The following is a 27,189-nucleotide window of genomic DNA, read 5'->3' as shown; positions in this document are numbered from 1 at the left end:
GTGCGGCCCGGGGGCCATTTGAGGATTGCAGCTAATTGTTTACCGGCCTGCCACAGATTCCGGAAATACTGTTGCAAAAAAAAAAGTGGAATCAGGCGAAATCTAACTAGAAAAAGTTGCAATGTTGACACAAAGCTGCCTTGCGGGCTGTGTTTATTCTTTTGTCTATCTTTATTCTTTTTTTGCCATTGCTAAAAAAATTAAATAATTCAAGGCTCCAATTACTTAAAATATTTCACTTTAAAATGTTTTATGTGGAAAATATTGCATATGTTGTGTGGTTGCCATATAAAAACATCGTTTTCTTAGACAAAAGAGCATAAAACAAACTAATAGTTCAAGCGTAAAATGGACAGATATATCTGAAGTTGATCCTGTAACTTAAGTGTTGAAAGTGGGGGAAAAAAAAAAAAAAATTTAAAGATCACTTAATGGGTACATTTCTGATTCCAACAATATTTAGTGGGATTTTATTTATCTTTTTTCTGTTATTACTCAATGAATTAAAACCAATGGTGTCCTGCATTATTTATCTTTTAGGGCTTCAATAACTAAATACTGCATATTTCAGTTTTACTATAAAATTGTCAAAGTTGTCTTTGACAGAAAAGGCATAAATCATCAGCTCGGAGGTTGGGTCTTGGCCACAGTTGGGTGTGCCAACACGACAATGACCCCAAGCACATGTCAAAAGTGGTAAAGAAATGGCTAAATCAGGCTAGAATTAAGGTTCTAGAATGGCCTTCCCAAAGTTCTTAAACGTGTGGACAAAGATGAAGAAACAAGTCCATGTCAGAAAAGCAACAAATTTAGCTGAACTGCACCAATTTTGCCAAGGGACATCCATCCATCCATCCATCCATTTACTACCGATTGTCCTTTTTTTGGGGTTGTGGGGGTCCCTGGAGCCTATCTCAGCTGCATTCGGGCAGTAGGCGGGCTACATCCTGGACAAGTCGCCACCTCATAGCAGCCAACACAGATACAGACACATTCACACTCACACACTAGGGCCAATTTAGTGTTGCCAATCAACCTATCCCCAGGTGCATGTTTTTTGGATATGTAACATGTAACCAAATATTGACATTGCTGTTTGTATACTTTTGACCCAGCAGATTTGGTCACATTTTCAGTAGACTCATAATAAATTCATAAAAGAACTAAACTTCATGAATGTTTTTTGTGACAAGTATGTGCGCCAATCACGCTTATCACAAAAAAATAAGACTTTAAGAAATTATTGGAAACTCAAAACAGCCATGACATTATGTTCTTTACAAGTGTTTATAAGTGTAAACTTTTGACCACGACTGTGTGTTCTCAAGACACTTTTTGTCGCCAGTGCGCTGTTTTGGCCTCTAGATGTCACTGTCGTGAGCCAGGCCGGGCAGTGTTTGGGACGCTGTTTCTTTTAGGACGCGCATGCGCAGACGAATGTTTCTCATGTTTGACCCTGTCACATTTCCTCCACGCGCAGCACACCATGTATAAAGTGCCCACGCTGCCCCCCTGCAGTCTCTTTCCACAGCCATTAAACCACCGTGAGTGTCCAACTCACCGTTCTCGAAAAACTTTTAAAAATACCTAAAAAAATATAAAACGTTAGAAAACATTCATAAAAAAAACGAAGTATTAAAATTAAGGAAATATACGCGTTAAAAAAATAGCAAAATTAAAAAAAAAGACTAACTGTCTTTAGAAAAAAAAAGAGAAGAAATACTTTGTTTTTTTCCTGGTTGACTCCATTTTTTAGTAGCAGCTCGTCATCGTGTGGGTGAGTTTGGGTCAGAACAGCTCCTCCATTACATTTTTTAAAGGGAAGTTCCCTTTAAGTTAGTCGGCCGAGAGATGAACACGGCAACGGGGAGTTATCCGATGGCTTCTCTCTACGTGGGCGACCTGCACCCCGACATCACGGAGGCCATGTTGTATGAGAAATTCAGTCCAGCTGGACCGGTTTTGTCCATTCGGGTCTGCCGGGACATGATCACCCGCCGGTCCCTGGGATATGCTTATGTCAACTTCTCCCAGCCTGCGGATGGTAAGAAAGATTTGTCGTTTATGTCAACGTCTAAATGTTTGTCTATATATATGTATATATACATATGTAAATATATATAAATATATATATATATATATATATATATACATATATATATATATATATATATACACATACACACACACACGGATGTCACGTATGGAATGTTATATATATATATATATATATTCACACACACACACACACACACACACCTTATTTCCTTGAATTGCCGCAGGGCATGGGTCAAACTCGCTTAGCAAAATAATTAGCGCATGCTTAGTATTACCGCCTGGTCAAACTCGTGACGTCACGAGTGACACTTCCCCTGTCATCATTTTCAAAATGGAGGAGGCTGATTTCAATACCGGTCATTTGAAATCACATAAAGGGAAGAAGATTAAGAGCCATTCAGTAGGATTTAATGTCCAAGCTTACATCACACTCAAATTTTTACTGCATGCCTTTGGTGAGTGCCGGAGTGAGAAGAGGTTTTAAAATAACTAGCGCATGCTTACTTTTACCGCAGGCCTTTGGTAAGCGCAGGAGTGAGAAGAGGTTTTAAATTAATTAGCGCCCCGGCGGCAATTCAAGGAAATACGGTATATACATATATATATGTATATTATGTATATATATATATATATATATATATATATATGTTTATATATATAGATATGTATATATGTGTATATATATATATATATGTATGTATGTATGTATGTATATATATATATATATATATATATATATATATATATATATATATATCACAACCTGTGCTTATTTTTGTTGAACGCAGGTGTCTCTTGGCTATTTTGTATTGGCCAGCTCAATATTCTCAACACAAAAAAGAAACCTGATCAGAACAATTACAATTTGCACTCTGGGTTATATATATTTGACTGAAAAGCACATTTTGATCTTTGTTGCATTTAATATATCATAAGACTATTCAAGTCATTTTTTTCCTGTGTGAAAAAAATTGCATACCTCTAAATTAGAGCGACAATACTCTTTTGAAACAGATTGGCACGACCTCATTCTTGTACATGGGCTCAGTTTTGTCCACAAAAGACTATATTGGTTTTTTGACATACTAGGTGTGTCCTGGTCACTCAAGGTTTTAACACAATATCAGAATCAGAATCAGAATAGTTTTTATTGCAATTGTTTGAGAATGGGTTCACGAACTAAGAATTATTCTTGGTGCAATCGTGTTACATAAAACATATATAACACAGAATAGGTAATAAAAACAGCTGTAATAAAGCTCGGAAAATAGCTGTCATAAAACACTTCAAACAATTAAACATTATAGCGTACACTTAGGTAAAGTCTGAATGATATTTGTGGCACTTAATATATCATAAGACTATTAAAGTAATTTTTCCTGTATAAAAAAAATTGGACACCTTTAAATTAAAGTGACAATACTCATTTGAAACAGACTGGCATGACCTCATTCTTGTACATGGGCTCAGTTTTGTCCCCAAAATACTTACTTTTTTGACACGCTAGGCGTGTCCTGGTCGCTCAAGGTTTTAACTTAATATTGCTAGTAAAATAGCAGTTATAAAAAACATTTAAAAAAATTAAATATAAACATTATAATGTACACTTAGGTAAAGTCTGAATGAAGTGGAGTTTACAGTTATGTGCAGAGCATTTTGCAAATCCGTTGTTTGGTTAAGGAAGAAGCTTTGAGTGATATTGTCAGGTGTTTACATTATGTGCATGGCCTTTTCCCTCTTTTTGTATCAGGCTTGCACCTGTTCCAACTTTTCTGCACGGACCAAAAGGCACTGAAGTTAGTGCTCACAACTGGCGTACTTCCAGAAGTATTGGTATTGCTGGTGTAAATTGTAACAAGAGCCACGGTTGAGATGACACGATTTGTTGTCAGAAGTGTGTGTGTGTGTGTGTGTGTGTGTGTGTGTGTGTGTGTGTGTGTGTGTGTGTGTGTGTGAGGGGGAAGATGATAGCTGTTGTGCAATTCCATGCAGTCCGACCACGTGTTTTGAGTGACATTGCTGCTTTTTGAAAGTATGACTTAACCACAATAGACTAAGGTTGTTGACAAGTGGATGCCCAGGGATGTTTCGTTGTGTTGTGTAATGTCCTGGGATATAAGATGGACGCACTCACGAGACCTGGAAGTGTTGCTCATCCGAGCATTCTTGTTGAATCTGTCTCTCCCCATCAATGGTAGAGAATTCTCCACTCACACTCCATGCCAGCACATACCTCTCAGGACCCCTCTCTAAATATAGAACATCTCTATGAGCTGCCGAAAAACCTGCCTGTGCTTTAATGACTTCTTGGAAATGACAAGTTGAGAAGACAAATAATGATTCTGTTTGATTTTATTCAATTTTAGGGTTACTCATAGGCACCCACCGGCGAATAAGAAATAATTTACTTTTGAATGCCAAGATGGAAGCATCAAAGGGCCCGTCTGATAGTGATCACAAACCTACAGCACGAGTACACGGTTTGTGAAGTACAATTGCGGGTCAAACTGCTGATGCCAGCAGACGCAAGGGGAGCTCTGTTTTGTTTACCAGACACTTTTTTTGCAGGGTAGCTTGGCCTCTGTGTGTGTGTGTGTGTGTGTGTGTGTGTGGTGTGTGTGTTAAAGCGGATCGACCAAACAAAAGCATGTCAGGTCTATATAACCACTTGGACCTTATTAGATGGTCTCCTATCTTAAGGGTGACATACTAAGTGGAACCTCAATGGGTGATTTCAGCTACAGAAAATGGTGTTGAATGTAAACAGATGTTGTCTTCACACCACGATGTTATCAAGGGGGGGCATGTACTCTGCCACTGTAGGATGTGTCCAACAACAGGTGTTGAGGCAGAGAGGAGGCTCATTTGTTCCCAGTTTGCCCACTGCAGCTGCCGCCCCCTCTCCTACACTTGTCACAGCTGCCCGTACAGACAGTATGTCTAACACGTGGTCCACTGCTGTTCGTTAACTGTAATCTGCGTGTTACTTATTGGATGGCGCTTATTGTTGAATGCAAAATAGAATTGGATTTGAATGCAAAATGGAATTGGATAGGATAACCTTCATGTATCCCACAAAGGGGAAATTATGTGGATGTAGTGCAGATACAAGATGTCCACAAAAATAAGAGAGAACATTGAAGAAAACAATTAAAACAAGAGAACATTAAAGAAAACAAAGAGCACAATGCTGAAGCAACCAGCGGCGCCATTTCTACGTACAACTACAAAAGTAAAAATTAAAAAAAAGAGCAATAAATAATACGTATTGCGCACACGTAATTGCACCACGCACTGACAGACAACAAAACAAAACACAATAAAAAAATTTATTGTAATAGACATACAACAGGGTTGTCAAACTCCTTTTTTTTATTGAGAGCCACATCAAAGTTATGGCCACACATAGCAGGGAATATGTATGAATGTTAAATGTACAATAGCCTCCTTACACAATTTGCAATGGCAACAATTTTTGATTATTATATTTTTTATGGATTGTTGGGTAACTTGCTTTTGAAAACTTAAATCAAGATGGCAAGCAGATTTTTAAGTGTTTAAATTTGATCATCAAAAATTTTTTCCAATATTGCCTAACATCTATAATGTATTAAATATTGCAGCCTCCTGCGATAGCGATATGTATCACGGTATATGTATGCAGGAAGTCGGGAACATATGGTATAATTTCCGGTTGTATTTTCTCATAACTATAATCCACTTGCTGAATAACTGTTAATATATGGTTATTTTTTTGCTGTAACATTGTTCTAACTACAATCGATTAAAATGTAATAAGCCATTATTCGTCTTTTGATTGGATACGTAAGGTTCCTTTTGGATGATTCTACAAATTTGGGCCTGATCCGATACCAAGTAGTTAAAGTGAAAGTATTGGCCATACCAATGTTGATACTGATACTTCAGATTTTCAATATCATTAATAATTTAAATTGTTTATCACAATTCAGATTCAGATTTAGATTCAGAAGTACTTTTTAATCCCATAAGGGAAATTAGATTTTCAGCACAATTGTAATAAGACAAAAACACAAGAGGGCGATCTAAAAATGTAATTTAAATATTATCTGTATTACCTTATATTACATACAATACTTTGAACACAGTGGTGCAAAATAATTCAAACCAAAAACTATTGTTGGCTCTTTTTTCTTAAGTTTGTAAACAATAAAACAATGATTTTGTTAATGCAAAACTATAAATCTAATCACTTTAGTATCAATCATTAGCTAATATTACTATCTATGTTTCTCTTGATCTGTCCACCTATTTTATATTGAAGAAGTTTATCTTAGTGGTTGGTTATGGTTTTTGATACATCCTACTGTGTGTAGTATAGCATGTTTAGCTATTCCTTGTCCTCTAGTACTCCAGTGATAATAGTACTTGTAAAAAACTGTTTATTTGCCGCCAGGACGGGAAAAAATTGTGATTTAGAAGCAGCTTCACACTGCGGAGGGACATTAGCTGCTGGCTCAAGAGAAAGGACGCTATATTGCGTTGAGGACTCATTTATTCGCTAGTCGCTGTCAAATTTGCAGAACACAGCAACAATGTGTCATTAACATGCATTATTATGATGTGACAATACATTTTAAACGCTCTATTGTCTGCCAAATGTATATAATTTATATTGTCTGTATTGTGCAGCTCTAGCCTTTTAGCGCTTACTGTATTACTTGCAATGCAACCTTTTTATGAGCCCAAAAAATATCCTTAAATATGATGTTGAAAGGTCAGTCCAGCCCCTAAAAATGTTTACAGTGATCAATGTGTTAACTTTCCTTGTGAGCCTCAGTCTATTAAGGTGTTGTAGATGAGGGAAGTTCTGAACTTCTGTTTCCATTCTCTATTTCAGTGGTTCTCAACCATATTTTCAGTGATGTACCCCCTGTGAACATTTTTTTAATTCAAGTACCCCCTAATCAGAGCAAAGCATTTTTGGTTGAAAAAAAGAGATAACGAAGTAAAATACAGCACTATGTCATCAGTTTCTGATTTATTACATTGTATAACAGTGCAAAATATTGCTCATTTGTAGTGGTCTTTCTTGAACTATTTGGGAAAAAAAGATATAAAAATAACTAAAAACTTGTTGAAAAATAAACAAGTGATTCAATTATAATTAAAGATTTCTATATATAGAAGTAATCATCAACTTAAAGTGCCCTCTTTGGGGATTATTATAGAGATCCATCTGGATTCATGAACTTAATTCTAAACATTTCTTCACAAAAAAATAAATGTTTAAAATCAATATTTATGGAACATGTCCACAAATAATCTAGCTGTCAACACTGATTGCATTGCATTTCTTTTCACAGTTTATGAACTTACATTCATATTTTGTTGAAGTATTATTCAATGAATATATTTATAAAGGATATTTGACTTGTTGCTATTTTTCAATAAATATGTTTATAAAGGATTTTGGAATTGTTACTTTTTTTAAGAATATTTTTTAAAAATCCCACATACCCCTTGGCATACCTTCAAGTACCCCCAGGGGTACGCGTACCCCCATTTGAGAACCACGTCTCTAGTTGTTGCTCCCAGAGAAGTGCAACAGGGATACTTTTCGGAAGCTGTCTTTAACTAGCAAGCTATTTGAGATTGACTTTACTCTGCCCTCTGCTGGTCTGCTGCCAACTTGTGCACTGAATTTTGCCTCCATTACCTTTGATGTAGCAGACCAAATAACATTTCCATTCAAGACACAACATTCTTAAGAAACAGGTTTACTGACCTCTTTATTCCACAGCATTTGTAGCATACTATAAAGTATTTGTTTTAAGGTACAATATTAACACGTAACTACATGTAAACAAACACCCTTATCTCTACTGTGTGCTTCTCTTCCCCAACCAGCCGAGCGTGCCTTGGACACCATGAACTTTGATGTAGTGAAAGGAAGGCCAATCAGAATCATGTGGTCCCAAAGAGATCCCTCCCTCAGGAAGTCCGGAGTGGGCAACGTCTTCATCAAGAACCTTGACAAGTCCATTGATAACAAAGCCCTATATGACACATTCTCTGCCTTTGGAAACATCCTCTCCTGCAAGGTGTTGTTACTGCAAATAAATATACAGATAGATACTACTTCAATCAACAAGTGTATTTATGCACATGAATTGTGGGAAAAATGCTGTTGATCTGTGCCTTAACATTCTGACTTTACCAAGATGACAATGCTGAATTTCCAGTGCGAAAAATTAAGAGATAACAGTTAACAAAACGTTTTATTGTAGTGTTTGAAATGCAGTGCATTATATAGGCAAATAAAGCAACCAGAATATTACAAACCCCGTTTCCATATGAGTTGGGAAATTGTGTTAAATGTAAATATAAACGGAATACAATGATTTGCAAATCATTTTCAACCCATATTCAGTTGAATATGCTACAAAGACAACATATTTGATGTTGAAACAGATAAACATTTTTTTGTGTGCAAATAATCCTTAACTTTAGAATTTGATGCCAGCAACACGTGACAAAGAAGTTGGGAAAGGTGGAAATAAATACTGATAAAGTTGAGGAATGCTCATCAAACACTTATTTGGAACATCCCACAGGTGTGCAGGCTAATTGGGAACAGGTGGGTGCCATCATTGGGTACAAACGCAGCTTCCATGAAATGCTAAGTAATTCACAAACAAAGATGGGGCGAGGGTCACCAATTTGTAAGCAAATTGTCGAAAAGTTTTAGAACAACATTTCTCAACGAGCTATTGCAAAGGTTCAGAGAATCTGGAGAAATCACTGCATGCAAGCGATGATATTACGGAAAGTTGATCCCTCAGGCAGTACTGCATCAAAAACAGACAGTGTGTAAATGATATCACCACATGGGCTCAGGAACACTTCATAAAACCACTGTCAGTAACTACAGTTGGTTGTTACATCTGTAAATGCAAGTTAAAACTCTGCTATGCAAAGCAAAACCCATTTATCAACAACACCAAGGAACGCTGCTGGCTTTGCTGGGCCCGAGCTCATCTAAGATGGACTGATGCAAAGTGGAAAGGTTTTCTGTGGTCTGAGTCCACATTTCAAATTATATTTGGAAACTGTGGACGTGGTGTCCTCCGGAACAAAGAGGAAAATAACCATCCGGATTGTTATAGGCGCGAAGTTCAAAAGCCAGCATCTGTGATGGTATGGGGGTGTATTAGTGCCCAAGGCATGGGTAACTTACACATCTGTGAAGGCACCATTAATGATGAATGGTCCATACAGGTTTTGGAGCAACATATGTTTTCATCCAAGCAACGTTATCATGGATGCCCCTGCTTATTTCAGCAAGACAATGCCAAGCCACTTGTTACAACAGCGTGGTTTCGTAGTAAAAGAATGCGGGTACTTTCCTGGCCCGCCTGCAGTCCAGACCTGTCTCCCATCGAAAATGTGTGGCGCATTATGAAGCGTAAAATACGACAACAAGACCCCGGACTGTTGAACGACTAAAGCTCTACATAAAACAAGAATGGGAAAGAATTCCACTTTCAAAGCTTCAACAATTAGTTTCCTCAGTTCCCAAACGTTTATTGACTGTTGTTAAAAGAAAAGGTGATGTAACACAGGGGTGAACATGCCCTTTCCCAACTACTTTGGCATGTGTTGCAGCCATGAAATTCTAAGTTAATTATTATTTGCAAAAAAAAAAAAAAAATGTATGAGTTTGAACATCAAATATGTTGTCTTTGTAGCATATTCAACTGAATATGGGTTGCAAAACATTGTATTCCGGGCCCTGCGATGAGGTGGCGACTTGTCCAGGGTGTACCCTGCCTTCCGCCCGATTGTAGCTGAGATAGGCGCCAGCGACCCCGAAAGGGAATAAGCGGTTGAAAATGGATGGATGGATGGATATATTCCGTTTATATTTACACATAACACAATTTCCGAGCTCATACGGAAACGGGGTTTGTGGACACACTTCTATGTATGGTTACATGTCTACACCACTGCAACTACAATTATAAGCATAACTCGGACAGTCAAGATAATATAGATGTTTTTTGCCCTGTGACTAAATTACGAACTAAAGGAACAAAAACGTAGGTACAGTCACCCTTATTCAGATCTGTACTGAAATCTTAGCACATTTTTTTGTGTAATTGGGCTAAGGAGTTTGAGGGTAATCAGACATAAATTAATAATAACACTGAATATATATATTTTGACTGCGATGAGGTTGCAACTTGTCCGGGGCCTTCCGCCCAATTGTAGCTGAAATAGGCATCAGCGCCCCCCGCAACCCCAAAGGGAATAAGCGGTAGAAAATGGTTGGATGGATGGATACATATTTTGACGTTTGTCATCTGTTTGCCTTGGCTAGTATGACACCGTCTTTGTCCTAGTCAACATTGTTTCCCTTAGATTGTCTATCTTCTTGTGGCAGTGGTGGCATGGTTGAGGGGTCTGCTCTGTGCGTGGCTGGGGCGGTCTCGATATGACTTTATTTTATAGTTTGCATAATTGGCAGTGATGCACACTTTTTTTTCCTTATTATTCTACCGTCCCCGAATGTTTAGATTTAGTTTAGCAGATGGGTAAACAGTCCTTTAAATTGGAGATGAAAAATTGTCCACTTGAGGTTGTTTGATATTCTCCACAATTAAGTTACTGTAAAACTAAGCACACAAAGCAAAATATTTTAACATACTGTACCCGTAAATTGCACATGCATGTAGGAATCATGTTATATCAACAATACAGTTTGTTTAAACTGAAAAAAACAATACAACTACACAGGATAAAGGTTGGTTCCTATGCCGCTATCTTAATGCTAACTTAGAACAAACAAGCCCATGGACAGGCTAGCATAAAGAACCATTGTGATCATTTTAAACTTGTACAAACATTTTACAAATTTGATTTTAACAGAACTTATTGACAAACATAAAACAGCAAACACATTTCTACTTATATGAATATATTGTCACCAAACCATGGAAACGAATATTGATAGGATAGGACAGGATATATTTTATATATCCCACAATGGGGAAATTCTGGGGTTGCGGTGTAGATTGTACATATATTAATATAATAACACCACTATTTCCACCTATGTACATATATACATATTGCACACATACATATATGTGCTATATATCTATATACGTTAGGTCAGGAAAAAACACAAGAGGCTATATCATCCCTACAAGCCTACAGTATTTCGCAGGTTTCCCTGCTTGTCCAATAAAATCCACTGATGAGCAGAGAAACCTGCGAGACAGGCTTGTAGGGATGATACAGACTTTTGTGTTTTTTCCTGACCTACTGTAACGTATATTCCGCTATACCCCTGTATTGAGCACTGTATAACGGATAAACCACAGAAACCGCGCAGCCACTGGGGCAGACTCTTTCAGTTTTCATTCAAATCAATGTGTCAATTTCCACTGCTACTTAACCCCCTGCGCACAGCGACGCCATGCACAGAGCGTCCCGTCTACATTTGCCAGATGTTGCAACGCGCCAGATCAAAAAAACATCTGCTTCTGTGGGACATGCACAAACAAAAAATAAATTATCCAATTTACTTTCAAAATAAAGTACTGCGATATGATCATATTCTAATTTCATTTTAAATGAAGGTTGTGTGTGTGCGGCATGAGTGTTCAAAGCTGAATACCAGTTGGTACTGTATTGTTGTTGCTTGCTACAAGTGGAAAAATAAAGTAATCGTTCTGCAGGGCAAAAAAAAAAATCACAAAATGTTTTTTTTGCCGGCCCTTGATGTACAAGTAAATGAATGTAAGGGACACACTAGTAAAGGTAGACATTAATATTCACAAATACACAAGTATTTGCCAAATTACAGATCATAGTTTCTTATATACACACTTCTTGTCCTCCAGGTTGTGTGTGATGAAAATGGCTCCAAGGGCTACGCTTTTGTCCACTTTGAGACCCAGGATGCTGCTGACCGAGCCATTGAGAAGATGAACGGCATGCTGTTGAATGACCGCAAGGTGTGAGTGTCTGATCATTGAATTATTGTTTACATTGTCCACCACGTAAGAAAAGTTCAAATGCTGCACTTTTGGTGATAACATCAATAACTTTGTTGGTCAGCCTGTTTCTGTCTCTTATTTGCCAACCTTTACTTTTCTGTTGTGCACTTTTTCTTGTTCAGTTGGTGACTGAATATTGTGACTACTAGGCTCCTCTGTCGCTTTCGTCAGTGTGAAAATAACGCCTCAACTGACAAAATAACCAACTAAAACGCGCGTCTATTCACCAGAAACATTCCATGCAGCCTGATTGCACTCGCTGGTCAGCCCCGTCTGAGTGTGTTTGTGTGTGTATGACCAGGCTTGTGTGTTTTAGTGATGGATCGAATGCAGGAATGCAATACTGGATGGCACAATGGGAGAGGTCGTCATAGAAAGGTATATATAAGAACATTTGGTCCTTTGTACTGTGCGACACTGTTCCTCCATCCTTCTCCATCCACTTCCTCATCATCCTCCTCATTTTGGACCAAGGTGGTACTGATGGTTGTCACTGTGTCGTGTCAAGCATGCAAACATATCTGCCTGCCTCTGGTGATATTAACAGCAAATGTAATGTATTTCTTTCATTGTTTATTCCTGCTGCGGTGATGAAATATAGCTATGTTTTCGGAATGGTAAATCTTCTCTAACTAGCAGGCGGTCAATGTGGAGCTTCAGCGGAGATATAAGAAAATAAGTCTATAATGTGGGCTGTTTTTAAAAGTGTGCGTATTGTTTCTCTTTCTGCATCTGTAGGTTTGTGGGTCGCTTCAAATCTCGCAAGGAGCGAGAGGCTGAGCTTGGCGCCAAAGCTAAGGAGTTCACCAATGTCTATATAAAGAACTTTGGGGATGATATGAATGATGACAATCTCAAAGAGCTTTTTGACAAATATGGTAAGTTGTGACGGAAAAGGGAAGGTGTTCTTGGGTTATCGCAACTCACGTTTATCTTGCACACATTGCAAGGGAGACAGGGACGGCGATGCCGGTAACGCGTTACTCTAATATGACCACGTTTTTCAGGAAATTCAGCAAATTAAAGTGACTGTGGATGTCATTCTTGCTTTGTTGTTATCTGAAGTGGTGAATTATGCAAGTGATTGGCCACCTAAACACTGCACTGGTTGGTTGTGGGATGCGCTGTGAGTGTGGTGTTTTAATTATAGTGAGTGGGTTTACCCGCAGAGGCTGTGGCCTTGATAATGGTGGCGGAGTGAGCTTGGAAAATAAGACAGTAATGTTCATTGCCGTCATTTTGGGAGGCTTGTCATCATCAATACTCGTGTTCTCATTTAGATCATCTGTAAATCATAATCCTGAAAGACCTGCACTGTCTTGCACAACCTCAAATCCATTCATTTTCTACCGCGTGTCACTTTCCATCATTGAAAATAACTACCTACTTATGAGACAGCACAATAAAGACATCACAAGTGCATTTGTTCAGCCTGAGGTACAAACCCTTTGTCTTTGATTGATTGATTGATACTTTTATTAGTAGATTGCACAGTACAGTACATATTCCGTACAATCGACTACTAAATGGTAACACCCGAATAAGTTTTTCAACTTGTTTAAGTCTTGACCTCGCGGGGCTTTTTGAATAGCATTTTGGAACTGTGCGTAACTAAACGCATCCTACTTCTATTATAGTATACTTTTTCGAGTTTATGTACAGTGCATATTAGGTGTGGTAATCGAAAACCAGTTATGTTATGAGCCGATTCCCAGTTTCGTTTTCTGAGAATGGGCGTTTGGGTCCGCATGACGTCACCATGCATGCAGAGTTACTGCACTTGTGGTGGAGACACATACACTCTGGACAAGACGCCACCTCATCACAGGACCAACATAGATAACATAGACAACCATTCCGGGGAGTAATTTTAATTGATGAATATTACAAAGGAGAGGACTTGGGCCCTGTCTACATTAAGCCGGATAACTACTTTGGATATTTTTTTACATAGGTAAGTGCACCGTCTATCAGTGACGTGCGGTGAACTAAATTAACACCAGGTGAGGCATACTTTTTGAGTTTTGTTCAACTTAAATTTATATGTGCAGCTCTTATCATTGTTGATGTAGGTTGCACATTAGAGTAACAGGAAAAAGAAGGGAGTTTTTCGCTTTCATCAAAACGTTATCATTATGATATGATAAATGGGTCCAAAAAGTATTTGATAAAGTTGTTATTAAAAACTTGTCGGTCCCATTTGCTTTTAACAAAAATAAATCAAGTATTGTGAGTGCATCTTACCTTTCTGTATTTGTATCTGAAGCAGCAAGCAATCCTCCATGAAAACGTACTTTAAGATCGCATTCATTTTGTCTTAAAGTCCAGTTTAGAGAAGTATTTAGTCTTGGATACAGTATATTGTTGTGATTAGCTATACACGAGAAGTATAGCAGACTAATCTGGATAATAACTGGACATAGAAAACTCTTAATTCTCAGTTTAGTCCGGGAGCTTTGTTTATTTTACCTCTTAGTCGAACACCGGCAATTCCCACCTGCACTTCCGGTTCGTGAAGCGCAACATCCTGTTACAGCAGTAAGGATACTTTCAAAATAAAGGTTTCAGCCGTAAACATTACATCTCCCTTCAACAAAATAAGATGTGTATAGGGATAATCAATTGCATGCAGAAAAACTAAGGCACTTAAACACAATTCAGAGCCAGAACATTCGAGTCATAGTATACTGTAAATCTTTAGCAGTGCAAATAACATCGGTACACCATATAGCAGTGGTCCCCAACCACCGGGCTCGTTTGGTACCGGGCCGCAGGAGAATTTTTTATTAATTTTTAATTGTTTTTTAATTAAATTTATTTTTGTTGTTGTTATTTTTATTAAATTAAATCAACATAAAAAACACAAGATACACTTACAATTAGTGCACCAACCCAAAAAACCTCCCTTTTTCATGACAACCCCCCGCCCGGCCGCGGGACAAATTATCAAGCGTTGACCGGACCGCGGGCTTCACGATGGGAGAGGGGTTAGTGCGTCTGCCTCACAATACGGAGGTCCTGAGTAGTCAGGGTTCAATCCTGGGCTCGGGATCTTTCCGTGTGGAGTTTGCATGTTCTCCCCGTGAATGCGTGGGTTCCCTCCGGGTACTCCGGCTTCCTCCCACTTCCAAAGACATGCACCTGGGGATAGGTTGATTGGCAACACTAAATTGGCCCTAGTGTGTGAATGTGAGTGTGAATGTTGTCTGTCTATCTGTGTTGGCCTTGTGATGAGGTGGCGACTTGTCCAGGGTGTACCCTGCCTTCCGCCCGATTGTAGCTGAAATAGGCACCAGCGCCCCGCGCGACCCCAAAGGGAATAAGCGGTAGAAAATGGATGGATGGATGGATGGATGGATGGATGGATGGATGGATGGATGGATGACCGGACCGCAGCTAAAAAAAGGTGGGGGACCACTGCCATATAGCATCTGTATACTCAAAAGTGCTGAAGTGTGTTACTTCTGGAACAAAATGAACAGCAGTGAACATTTGCTGTTGGTAGATCAACAGTACATAAACTGGTGAACATATCAGAATGTAACCTATTATTACAGTGCAATGTTACAAATCAGGTTATTTTCTTCTTCTCTTTGTAATATTTTCTTTTTTTTTTTTTTTTTTTTTTTTTAGTTTTAGGGCAGCGATCCGCCTACACCCTTTACAATAAATTATATATCGAGGACTTGCCTCGGCCTTATGACACGTCCATACTTTGTGCGTTGGCAAGGCTCGTTGTGAGCAGGTTCACACACAGAACTGGTGTGATTATTTTGCACACCTGGGTCCTCTGGTGTAGTGTTGGAGTCACCATCGCTGGCCTCTGGCTGCTGTGTGACGGGTGTGTGGTTGTCTAGTAAGTGCCGTCTGCTGCGTCTGAATGACTGCCCATCGCCGGTCTCGATGTGGTAGCTCTGTAGTGTCTCAGCCGATCGGATGACTGTCGCTGGTTTCCACGTGCCATCACCCTGTTGGAAACGGATGGGTGCTCTGGCGCACAGCGTCGACAGAGGTCTGGTAGATCTGGCATACTCTTGTTTCTGGTGCTGCTGGCAGTTCTTTTTCCTTGCACGTACAGTAGCCTCGGGGGTCACCTGAGGTCGAAGTTGTTGAGTTGTCGTGGGCAGGATGGAGCGCAGTCTGCGGCTCATCAGGTTCTGTGCTGGAGATTTTAGTCCGTCAACTGGTGTGTTCCTATACTCCAGAGAACAGAGATAGGGGTCTTTCTTGTCCTCTTTGGCCTAGGTGAGGATTTGCTTTGCAGTTTGAGCAGTCTTTTCTGCTAAGCTGCTGTTCTGCGCTTAATCCGGGCTCGAGGTGATGTGCTGGAAACCCCATGACTCTGCTAACTGCTTGAACTCACTTGAGTTGTAACACGGCCCGTTATCACTGACGACTCAAAAACCCCGCCTTCATCTTGTGAATGACAGCGGCTGTGGTGATGTTATGCAGGCGCTCAATTTCAAAGTATCTGCTGAGGTAGTCACAGATGATGATGTAGTTTTCAGAGTTCCATGTGAATAAATCTGTTGCTACAGTCTCCCATGGGGTTTCTGGGATGTCATGTGAGAGCATGGGTTCTTTGGTGTTGGCACTACGATGTGTTTGGCATATGTCACATCTTTGGACTGTTTCCTCAATCTGTTGACCCATGCCAGGCCAAAACATTATGTCTCTTGCCCTGGGTTTGCTCTTCTCAACTCCTATATGTCCTGTGTGGATGTATTTTAGCATGTATCGTCTGAGCTTGTGGGGAATGATTATTTACTCACGCTTTAGGAGGATCCCATCGGCTTCTGTGATCTCGTCACGGTGGTTCCAGTAATCGCTGACGAGTGGGTGACATCATATTCGTGTCTCCAGCCAGCCTGACCGGATGACTTGCTTTAGCTTGGAGAGCTGCTCGTCCTGAGCTGTCTCCATTTTGATGTTTTCCAGCCTGTCAGTACTCACTGGGGCTGTGCTAATGACAGTATGCACTTGTGTCTCCATAGCCTCGGATAGAGACTCTTCCTCTTCATCCATGGATTTTCTCGACAGTGTGTCGGCTACTAGGATCTCTTTGCCCGGTCTGTGGGTGAGAATTATGCTGTATTTTTGCAATGCAAGCATCGTGCGCTGTAATTGAGGTGGAGCAGGGGCTAGGAGTTTGCGTAGAATGGTCTCTAGCGGTTTATGGTCTGATTCCACAGTTATGTTTTGCCCATAGAGGTACTCATGGAACCTATTACACCCATACAGGACTGCATACAGCTCCTTCTCGATTTGGGTGTAATTGTCCTCTGTGCTGGTGAGCAGCTTGGATGCATATGCTACAGGTCTTCCTTCCTGCATGATGGTTGCACCTGGGTCGTTTTTTGACGCATCTACTTGCAGTGTCACTTCTTTTTCAGCATCAAAGTAAGCCAGTGGCTCTGGCTCCGCTGTGATGATCTCTTTCATCTTCTGGAACGCATTATCATGAATAGTGCCCCATATGAACTCTGTGTCCTTTTTTAGCAATAGTCTGAGTCGTGCACACACCTCAGCTTGGTTGGGTGCAAATCTTGCTAGGTAGTTGACCATGCCTAGCACGGTTTGAAGCTCTGCCTCACTTGTTGGCAGTGGCATGTCTCTGATGGCTCTCACCTTAAGTGGGTCTGGTTTCAAACCGTTGGCTGTGAGCATATGGCCAAAGTAGCTCACCTCAGAAACACAAATGCGTAATTTCTCTGGATTCAGGCGAATGCCTCTCTCACTGGTGCGGTCGAGCATGGCCCGAAGATTGCTGTCGTTTTCCTGCTTTGTTTTTCCAAACACGACGATGTCATCAATGATGCCAGCTACTCGGCGGACACGATGCCAAAGGGCAGCCTGAGGAAATGGTATCTTCCGAATGTGGTGTTATATGTAGTGAGCTGTGAGGATTCCTCACTTAACTTGATTGCCCAATACCCTGATCTTGTGTCTAGGATGCTGAAATACTTTGCCCCTGCTAATTTGGATGTCACGTCCTCCAGTGTGGGTAGGGGGTAATATGGCCTCATTATTGCCTTGTTTAAGGGTCCTGGGTCTAGGCACACTCTGAGTTTGCGTGTCTTGGGCTTTTCGCACACTACTAGGGCATTAACCCACTGGGTGGGCTCTGTCACCTTGCATATTGTTCTGTCCCTTTCCATGTTGTGTAGCTCTATTTTTAGGCGGTCTTTAAGAGCAAATGGTACCCTCCGTGGTGGGCAGACAACTGGTGCTACTTTGGGGTCTATTCTGAAATTGCATTTGCCTGGAAATGTGCCGATGCCTTTAAAAACATCTGAGTACTCACTTAGGATGTAGTCTGACTGGGTGCTGTTCCCTTTGTCACTGTTGACTGCGTACACTACTTTGATGAGTAACCCAGGGCCTTGCAGGCTTTGTAGCCTAGGATGGGTGGGCCTTTACAATTCACTATGTAGAACTTTTCTGTGGTTGACTTAGCTTTGTATGTACTTGCTATTTTGCAGTAGCCGTTCACTTCCAGCTCATGTCCGCCATAACCTGGTAAATTACGGTCAGCAATCATTAATTTTGTGCTGGACATTAGCGCATTAAAGTCTTTGGCTGGCAGGACACTTGCTTGTGCCCCAGTATGTAGCTTAAAAGTTAATTTTCTGTTCTGTGGCCCGAATCCAATAGCTGCATATGCACTTTCCTCATCATCTTTCTCTGTAGTGACAGTGTCCACAAATAGCTCTGAGATATCATCTTCATTATCATCACCAACTGGATGGATTTCTCTGTGCACTGTTTTACCTGCGGTGGGGGACTTAGTTTTGCACATTTTTGCATAGTGATTGAATTTTCGACACTTTAAACATTGTTTACCTTTTGCTGGGCACACTGTTGATTTATTTTGGTGTCCTCCACACTTGCTGCAGGCATTTTCATGCATTTTTGGGCTGTCATGGTGCTTGCTAACTCCCTTTAAGAAACTTGGCCTTCCCACCTGCACTTCCAGTTCGTGAAGCGCAACATCCTGTTACAGCAGTAAGGATACTTTCACAATAAAGGTTTCAGCCGTAAGCATATACACATAATCCTCCATTTTGGCATAAACATTGATTTAATTCAATTTCATTCCAAGCAATAAAACAATATTTTTGCATCTGACAAAAACACCCACAAACGCTGGCTTACTCTAATAAAAATGCCATGTTTGTTATAAATACAGTTTAAAAATAAAAAAGGCTGGCTTCCGCTGGACAGACGTGTCTGCTAGCTTGAGCCCCCCCACTTCTCCCTGTGTGGCGAGTCAGAGTACTGCAGAGGCATTGAACTGCAAGTTGACAATAAATCGCCCCCTACCTTTAGGCAGAGGTACCCACTGCGTCATGGCCTGCCTTTTTCACCGTGGCAACAAGCACGCGCTCCCTCGCACGCACACACTCAATACACTTTGTGTGTAGCCGTGGAGGCACCACCTGTGTCTGCCTCACTTCTCTTCTACCGCGTTACTTTCATCAGGAAACACAGAATTTCCGCGATTTTGACCATGAAAATCTTCAAAATATAGAGGACCCACACAAAAACCACATAGAAAGCATAGACCAAAAGAGAAATATTCAAATTTATTTTATTTTATTACTTAGTTTTTGAACATTTCATGGTTAAGGCCAGGTGAGTCACTGTCTCACTTGCCTCCCCTGACAGCACATCCCTGACTCATTGAATGTTTATAAACTGAGTTTGGTGAGGAAGTGACGTCAAAAAGAATGCGCCACAGCCAGCTTCATAACAACCGATGGAGGGAACCACTAGAAAGATGGAGGCGAATCATCCAGACATGTTTGTGTTTCTCCTTCTTCTACATCAGGGGTCGGCAACCTTTACCACTCAAAGAGCCATTTTGACCAGTTTCACATAATAAAGAAAACAATGGGAGCCACAAAACTCTTTTGAGTTAAATGAAATAACACTCCATACAAAGTTTTTTTTTAACTTTGTGCTATGTATAAACCAGGGGTCACAGACACGTGGCCCACACCTTAATATGACAATTTAATGACAGTGGGACCTGTGAGTTTTATATGAATGCCGCTTGACAGCATCACACTTAACAACCCTCCCGAATATACCCAGAGACTACAGAATGTCAGCTCAGCCATTCTCACGAATGTTTGCAGGATTTCCCTCGATCAGCATTAATAAGGCCATCCTATGAAGGCACTGCCTTTGGCGCCCTCTACAACACGTTCAATCAGCTTGCCGGTTCAGTCACATGTTGTTGTATGAGGCTATTACCGCAAACGATTGCAAGGCATACTTGTTTAACAGCCATACATGTCACACTGAGGGTGCCCGTTTAAACAACTTTAACACTGTTACAAATATGCGCCACATTGTGAACCCACACCAAACAAGAATGACAAACACAATTCGGGAGAACATCGGCACTGTAACACAACACAAACACAAAATAACAAATACCCAGAATCCCATGCATCCCTACTCTTCCGGGCTACATTTTACACCCTCGCCAGCACCAAATCACCCCACCCCCTCCTGCGTCGGTTGAGGTGGGCGGGGTAGGGGGGTCGGGGTTTGGTGCTAACGAGGGTGTATAATGTAGCCCGGAAGAGTAGGGATGCATGGGAATCTGGGTATTTGTTATTTTGTGTTTATGTTGTGTTGCAATCCCGATATTCTCCCGTAATGTGTTTGTCATTCTTGTTTGGTGTGGGTTCACAGTGTGGCGCATATTAGTAAGAGTGTTAAAGTTGTTTGTATTGCATTCCTCAGTGTAACCTGTATGGCTGTTGACAAAGTATGCGTTGCAGTAATTTTTGTTTGTTAACATAGGCTGACTATCAAATGTGATCAGTCGGCATGCAGATCGCGTGGTTTAAAAGCTGGCGCGACGACATGTTGAAGAGGATGTTAAAGGCAATGCCATCACTGCACAATCTCAACATTGAAGTCCAGGTGAAAATTGGAGAATGTCATCCCCGGTGGATTTCTGAGAGAGGCACTAAAATCCAGGAAATATCACCGAATAATCGTTGAATTCGGCAATTTAGCAGCTGAGCCACATCAGAGTGATCAAAGAGCCGCGGGTTGCCGACCCCTGTTCTTGTAGAAATCACACATGAACACCTTAAAGAAGAAAAAGCGCGATTGCAGCTATTTCAGATACAACACTTCTCAGACGGGAACTTAGCAATGTTGAGCGACGGTTTTGGATAAGGCCTGGAAGATTGGTAGCCTGCTGGGATATGTTTTTCACTGAGTGTGTTGGGCCAGAGGAATGGCAAGAGAACTTTCAAATGTCCAGGTCAGCTGTGATTCTACTTGGCGAAAAACTTTGTCCATTTGTCGAAGCGGAGACAACAAGAATGCGGGCTCCCGTTGATGTGATTAAAAAAGGTAGCGTGTGCTTTGTATTACCTGGCCGACGAGAAAAACTACGGAAAAAAGCGAATGCATTTGGACTGGGAAAGCACACAATCAGTTATTGTCCGTCATGTATTTCGAACGATTACTCAACGTCTAGTTTTGTACTCCATAACTACTGTGAAGTCATGAAGTGATTGCGGCTGTCGAGTACGACCGCCAATTTCAGCCTCCAAGCACAGGAAGGATTGCAAGAATGGACAATGAAGGTGAAAGTAAATGAGTGAGGGGTGTCCCGACCAGATATTTAGGTCCCTAGATTGATTGTTGTAAAATGTTCCTGGTCACGTTTACTTTCACACGTCCATTAAAGATTTGATTCATGTATGATGGCTCAGGTGTGATTCACTTCAATAGGGCTAGTCTAACAGCTGCTGATGGTGAGGCAAGCAAGGTTTACTGTTAAAAAAAAAATGTGGCAATAGGCTACATTTGAAATAATTCACATATCTGACTGCCGGTAAGGATACACTTCCAGGTCAGAGGTGACTATGACTTAATATATGCGTGTCCGCCATTTTTCACGCATGTGTACTAGGTCGCATTGCGCCGACAGAGGGGCGAGGGGGTCTTAAACGATGGCATTTTGTGTGTGGACACGGATAAGGTTAGGTGGGGTTAAATCCTAAAAAGGTGCCTTGAGGGATGCCTCAGGTATTTATTACAAGTTTGAACTTTAGTGTTTGCTAGCAAGCTTACACATGCCAATGTGTTTACAGTGGTCCAAGTTTCTCTATACAACAGGAGCACTCTAGTGTTTTTAGAAATTTTCTGCAAAATGTTGGTCTCCTACATTTTGAACTGAACTCGGGGGGCTGGTATGGTGTCAAACCCTGGCCAGATTTGGCCCACGTGCCTCTAGTTGAATATCCCTGTTTTACGCCCTTTTCATTGGTTTTCTGCAGGCAAAACACTCAGCGTGAAGGTGATGATGGACCCTACAGGCAAATCCAGAGGTTTTGGCTTTGTCAGTTATGAGAAACACGAGGACGCCAACAAGGTGTTTTGGCCTCAAATGTGTCAAACATTTGTCATCGTCCGGTTCCCGACGATAATAATCATTTCATTTTCAGGCTGTAGAGGACATGAATGGCACAGAACTCAACGGCAAGACCGTGTTTGTGGGACGAGCTCAGAAAAAAATGGAGCGACAAGCAGAGCTGAAGCGCAAGTTTGAGATGCTAAAACAGGAAAGGATCAGCCGCTATCAGGTCTGTAGGACATGTTAATACAACAATCCATTAATGTTCCATATTCATATGCTCTGCTCATGATCATGTCTTTTATTTTAGGGTGTTAATCTTTACATCAAGAATCTAGACGACACCATAGATGATGAAAAACTGCGTAAAGAATTCTCTCCATTTGGGTCCATCACAAGTGCTAAGGTGAGGGAATTTAAATACGATATAGGAGACATCATTACCCTGGACTTGTGGTAAAGTTAAAAAATATTGTCACTGTCTGGTCAGGTGATGCTGGAGGAGGGTCGCTCCAAGGGCTTTGGCTTTGTTTGCTTCTCTTCCCCAGAAGAGGCCACCAAAGCAGTGACTGAGATGAACGGACGCATTGTTGGCTCCAAACCTCTTTATGTGGCCCTCGCCCAGCGCAAAGAAGAGCGTAAGGCCCATCTCACCAACCAGTACATGCAACGCATCGCTGGAATGAGGGCCATGCCGGCCAATGCCATCATTAACCAGTTCCAGCCCACTAGTGGCTACTTTATGCCAGCTGTGCCACAGGTATGAGTGTTAAAGCCAGGGTCTGATGACTGTTTACAGAACCATATAAAATAGTCCGTACTAGTACTGCGTGTACAATTTATATAACAAATATAAAAGTGATGCAGGCCGCCCAATCTTTCCCCTCCACATTTGTTATGGTTATATGTTTATCGTTTTGCTTTGTTTTTAAATATGCATCAGACAACTATACAATGTACGAATGTTTCTGGACATTTTAGAAGCAGGCCTGCAGTGCGATCTACAAACAAAGCCACTTTTTAGCATGCTGAAGAAGAGGTTAGCGCTAACTGCAATGATCCAGCTACAAGACAATGCCTATTGCGGTACGTTTTTTTCATATATGAGATACATTAATAGTCTATCTCCTATGTGAAAAAACAAACACCATTAAAATTAACGGCAGCAGGCAGCAAAACAGATTAATTAAAAAATTTTTTGTCAGCCCCTTAAGTCATCCAGCAACTAAAAAAAGGTCAATGCCAATAAAGGATACATCTAGTGTTTTTTTTATTCATGACAGTCCAAATATGTTGTCATACACACGTGGATGGCGGATTTACTCTCAATCGTCCATCTTTGTGGCGCAATTACCTACTTTCCCACACCATTTATGCGTATATGTGCCAGATTGCACGCACAATCCAGACCGGCTAAATATAGACTCAAAATAGTGGCCACAGAACAGTTTCAGGCATGATAAATCACATTAAGAGTGCTAAATGAATGTATTTGCTTCACCTCCTACTATTGTTGGTGAGCATGTGTTCTACATATTCATAAAGACAGACTTGCTAAATGGATTGCATGGATAGAGACGTAATCCTCTGCGCACGTGCCAAGTAGATCACCTTTGCGTGCGCTATCAAGTTTTCATTTGTTTTATTGGATCTAATTAATTCATTCATCTTTCACAGTTGTCATTTTGCTGAATGCTTTTCTTTTATCTGTTCACTAGGCCCAGAATAGAACAACATACTATGCACCGAATCAAATGGCCCAAATGCGACCCAACACCCGATGGCAACAGCAAGGTGGTAGAGGTCAAGGTGCGCATGCAGCAACATAGAGCTTTAGGCTTTTTTAAACATGTTTTCTGTTCCAGTCTTTAATGTTGTTTGTTTGCTTCTGTCACTTCCAGGTGGTTTCCAAGGGATGCCCAGCTCCCTCCGGCAGCCAGGTCCTCGTACCAACCCGAGGCACATGTCTCCAAGCGGCACACAGGGCCCGCGAGGTGGGTTCTCTATATATGATCCTGGTATAACAGTATGAGTCCACGTATGCACCAAATTACAACTGATGATACTTGGCAAGATATTCATGAGTGAACTTCTTTCCCCCTCTGATGGGAAAGCTGCTGGACAAAATCTTGCTCCTCGTCCATCAATGGGGGTACCAGGCCCCCGTGTCATGCCACCTTACAAATACGCCTCAGGTATGCGCAACCCTAATCCACAGGTGGTGCAACCCATTGCCTTACAGCAGGTATGATCAAAACAACAATCAGCATCGCATTTGTTGTCCGTTTCAGGTAAAGTTGTAGCTGTGTTTCTTTCTAGACACAACCAGCAGTGCATGTTCAGGGCCAGGAGCCGCTCACAGCTTCCATGCTGGCCTCTGCACCGCCACAGGAGCAGAAGCAGATGCTAGGTACAACCCTTAGCTTCAATAGACAAGCTAGAATAGTTTCCATATTAGGCGTTGATTATTCTTCTGTCGTTTCCTTCTTTTTTCGTACAGGGGAACGTCTATTCCCGCTGATTCAGGCCATGCATGCCAACCTTGCAGGAAAGATCACGGGCATGCTGCTGGAGATCGACAACTCAGAACTACTGCACATGCTGGAGTCACATGAATCATTGCGTTCAAAGGTGCGTCATTTCCTGTAACATTTCTGGAGTTTTTTTTTTATCTCTTTTGGAAGGCTGCAGTCTGTCATTGTTTTGACCAACTCAGTGGCCCAGTGGTTTGAGTGTCCACCCTGAGATCGGTAGAATCAAGCATCAAGGGTTGGAATTGGGGGTTAAATCACCAAAAATGATTCCCGGGCGCGGAACCGCTGCTGTCCACTGTTCCCCTTACCTTCCAGGGGGTGAACAAGGGGATGGGTCAAATGCAGTGGACAAATTTCGCCACACCTATTGTTTGTGTGGCAATCATCCATCCATCCATCCATCTTCTTCCGCTTATCCGAGGTCGGGTCGCGGGGGCAGCAGCCTAAGCAGGGAAGCCCAGACTTCCCTCTCCCCAGCCACTTCGTCTAGCTCTTCCCGGGGGATCCCGAGGCGTTCCCAGGCCAGTCGGGAGACATAGTCTTCCCAACGTGTCCTGGGTCTTCCCCGTGGCCTCCTACCGGTTGGACGTGCCCTAAACACCTTCCTAGGGAGGCGTTCGGGTGGCATCCTGACCAGATGCCCGAACCACCTCATCTGGCTCCTCTCGATGTGGAGGAGCAGCGGCTTTACTTTGAGTTCCTCCCGGATGGCAGAGCTTCTCACCCTATCTCTAAGGGAGAGCCCCGCCACACGGCGGAGGAAACTCATTTCGGCCGCTTGTACCCGTGATCTTATCCTTTCGGTCATGACCCAAAGCTCATGACCATAGGTGAGGATGGGAACGTAGATTGACCGGTAAATTGAGAGCTTTGCCTTCCGGCTCAGCTCCTTCTTCACCACCTTCTTCCTGAATGTGAGTGTGAATGTTGTCTGTCTATCCGTGTTGGCCCTGCGATGAGGTGGCGACTTGTCCGGGGTGTACGCCGCCTTCCGCCCTATTGTAGCAGAGATAGGCGCCAGCGCCCCCAGCAACCTCAAATGGGAATAAGCGGTAGAAAATGGATGGATGGATGTAAATGTATTCAGTTACAAACATTCATTCAGTTTCTTCTTTCCTTCATGGATCTAAACTTTACCGCTGCTGGTAGTTTGTTCTATGTTTTTGTAGTTGTATTTATTTCAGTATGAAAGTGTAACAAGTAAAAAAAAGTGTTTTGCTTCGGTCATGAAATTATGATAATGGTGTGCCAGGGCAGACATGCATTTTATATTTACCGTTTAAATCTCTGGAGTCTTCCTCAACTTCAGAGCTATTCCTCATTTCAAAATGTTTTATTTTTTTTTTCAAACAAAAATGTGTGGCAATCATTGGTACTTTAACTGTGCAGGTGGAAGAAGCCGTTGCAGTGCTGCAAGCACACCAAGCAAAGAAGGATGCCACTCAGAAAGTGGGAAGCATTGCTAGCACTGGTGTTGCTGCCACATCCTGAATACTGAATTCCAACTGGTATAACAAAACACACTATGTAGTTATTAACACAGAATACATACAAGTACATCACAAATGATCAAAGTACAATGTCACTATGTTCCAGGGTGGAAGACACAGTAAATATCCAGAATGTCCTGCTCCACTGACACCAAGAAAGTTCAGCACGTTTATGCAAAATATTAATAAAAAGAGGAAAAAATGTATAATTTAAAACATTCTTGAATATTTCAGGAAAAAGTGAAACTAATAACTGCATACCGAACACTATGCAGACCTCAAGGGAAATGACACTTGTTCTATTTCTTTGCTTGAAAATGTATTGTTTGATTTAAAATGTTGGATTCCTACATCCCATTGAGGTTGTAGCATTCCCAATAAAGAAATGTTACATCAACATGAACAGTCCTGTTTTATTTGCTGCTGCGGTCCTTCTTTTTTGAATGCACATTGATGGGACATCGTGGAACATTGTTTATGTTGAGTCCAGACTCAGGATATTTTTTATTTTGTACCATGCATTTGGATCTCAGGATATTTTAGCACTTGTATTGCATAGCACTATACTTAAATGTACATATCAGACAAGTCAGTCCAATAGGGAATTTATTGCATTGTGAAGATCATCAATTCAACTTGTTGGGTTATTTTATCACTGAGTCTTCCATCCA

General features: G+C 41.2%; 1 protein-coding gene and 1 long non-coding RNA gene across 3 annotated transcripts; one reads left to right on the top strand and one right to left on the bottom strand.

The window, feature by feature from the left end:
- Positions 1–1,502: 1,502 nt before the first annotated feature.
- pabpc4 (poly(A) binding protein, cytoplasmic 4 (inducible form)) lies at positions 1,503–26,915 on the top strand. Of its 2 annotated transcripts, none has more exons than XM_061895589.1 (15): positions 1,503–2,044; positions 7,948–8,141; positions 11,949–12,064; positions 12,843–12,982; positions 22,418–22,512; positions 22,586–22,723; positions 22,805–22,900; positions 22,985–23,254; positions 24,213–24,297; positions 24,396–24,488; positions 24,609–24,739; positions 24,814–24,904; positions 24,995–25,125; positions 26,418–26,536; positions 26,625–26,915. In XM_061895589.1, the coding sequence occupies exons 1-14, from the start codon at positions 1,852–1,854 to the stop codon at positions 26,517–26,519; spliced, it is 1,875 nt and encodes a 624-aa protein (XP_061751573.1). In that variant the 5' UTR covers positions 1,503–1,851; the 3' UTR covers positions 26,520–26,536; positions 26,625–26,915. The 2 variants fall into 2 exon arrangements, with proteins under 2 accessions (XP_061751573.1, XP_061751572.1); XM_061895588.1 differs by having other exon boundaries at positions 24,213–24,303.
- LOC133549804 (uncharacterized) lies at positions 7,802–13,687 on the bottom strand. The gene is made up of 2 exons (XR_009806181.1): positions 11,935–13,687; positions 7,802–8,150 (listed from the first exon to the last, which is right to left on the bottom strand). It is a non-coding gene; the product is annotated as an uncharacterized LOC133549804 (long non-coding RNA).
- Positions 26,916–27,189: the final 274 nt, after the last annotated feature.

Source organism: Nerophis ophidion, linkage group LG03 (genome assembly GCF_033978795.1).
Source record: "Nerophis ophidion isolate RoL-2023_Sa linkage group LG03, RoL_Noph_v1.0, whole genome shotgun sequence".
NCBI lineage: Eukaryota > Metazoa > Chordata > Actinopteri > Syngnathiformes > Syngnathidae > Nerophis > Nerophis ophidion.
Note: the sequence above shows the minus strand (reverse complement) of the source record. Positions and strands in the feature narration are given on the sequence as shown.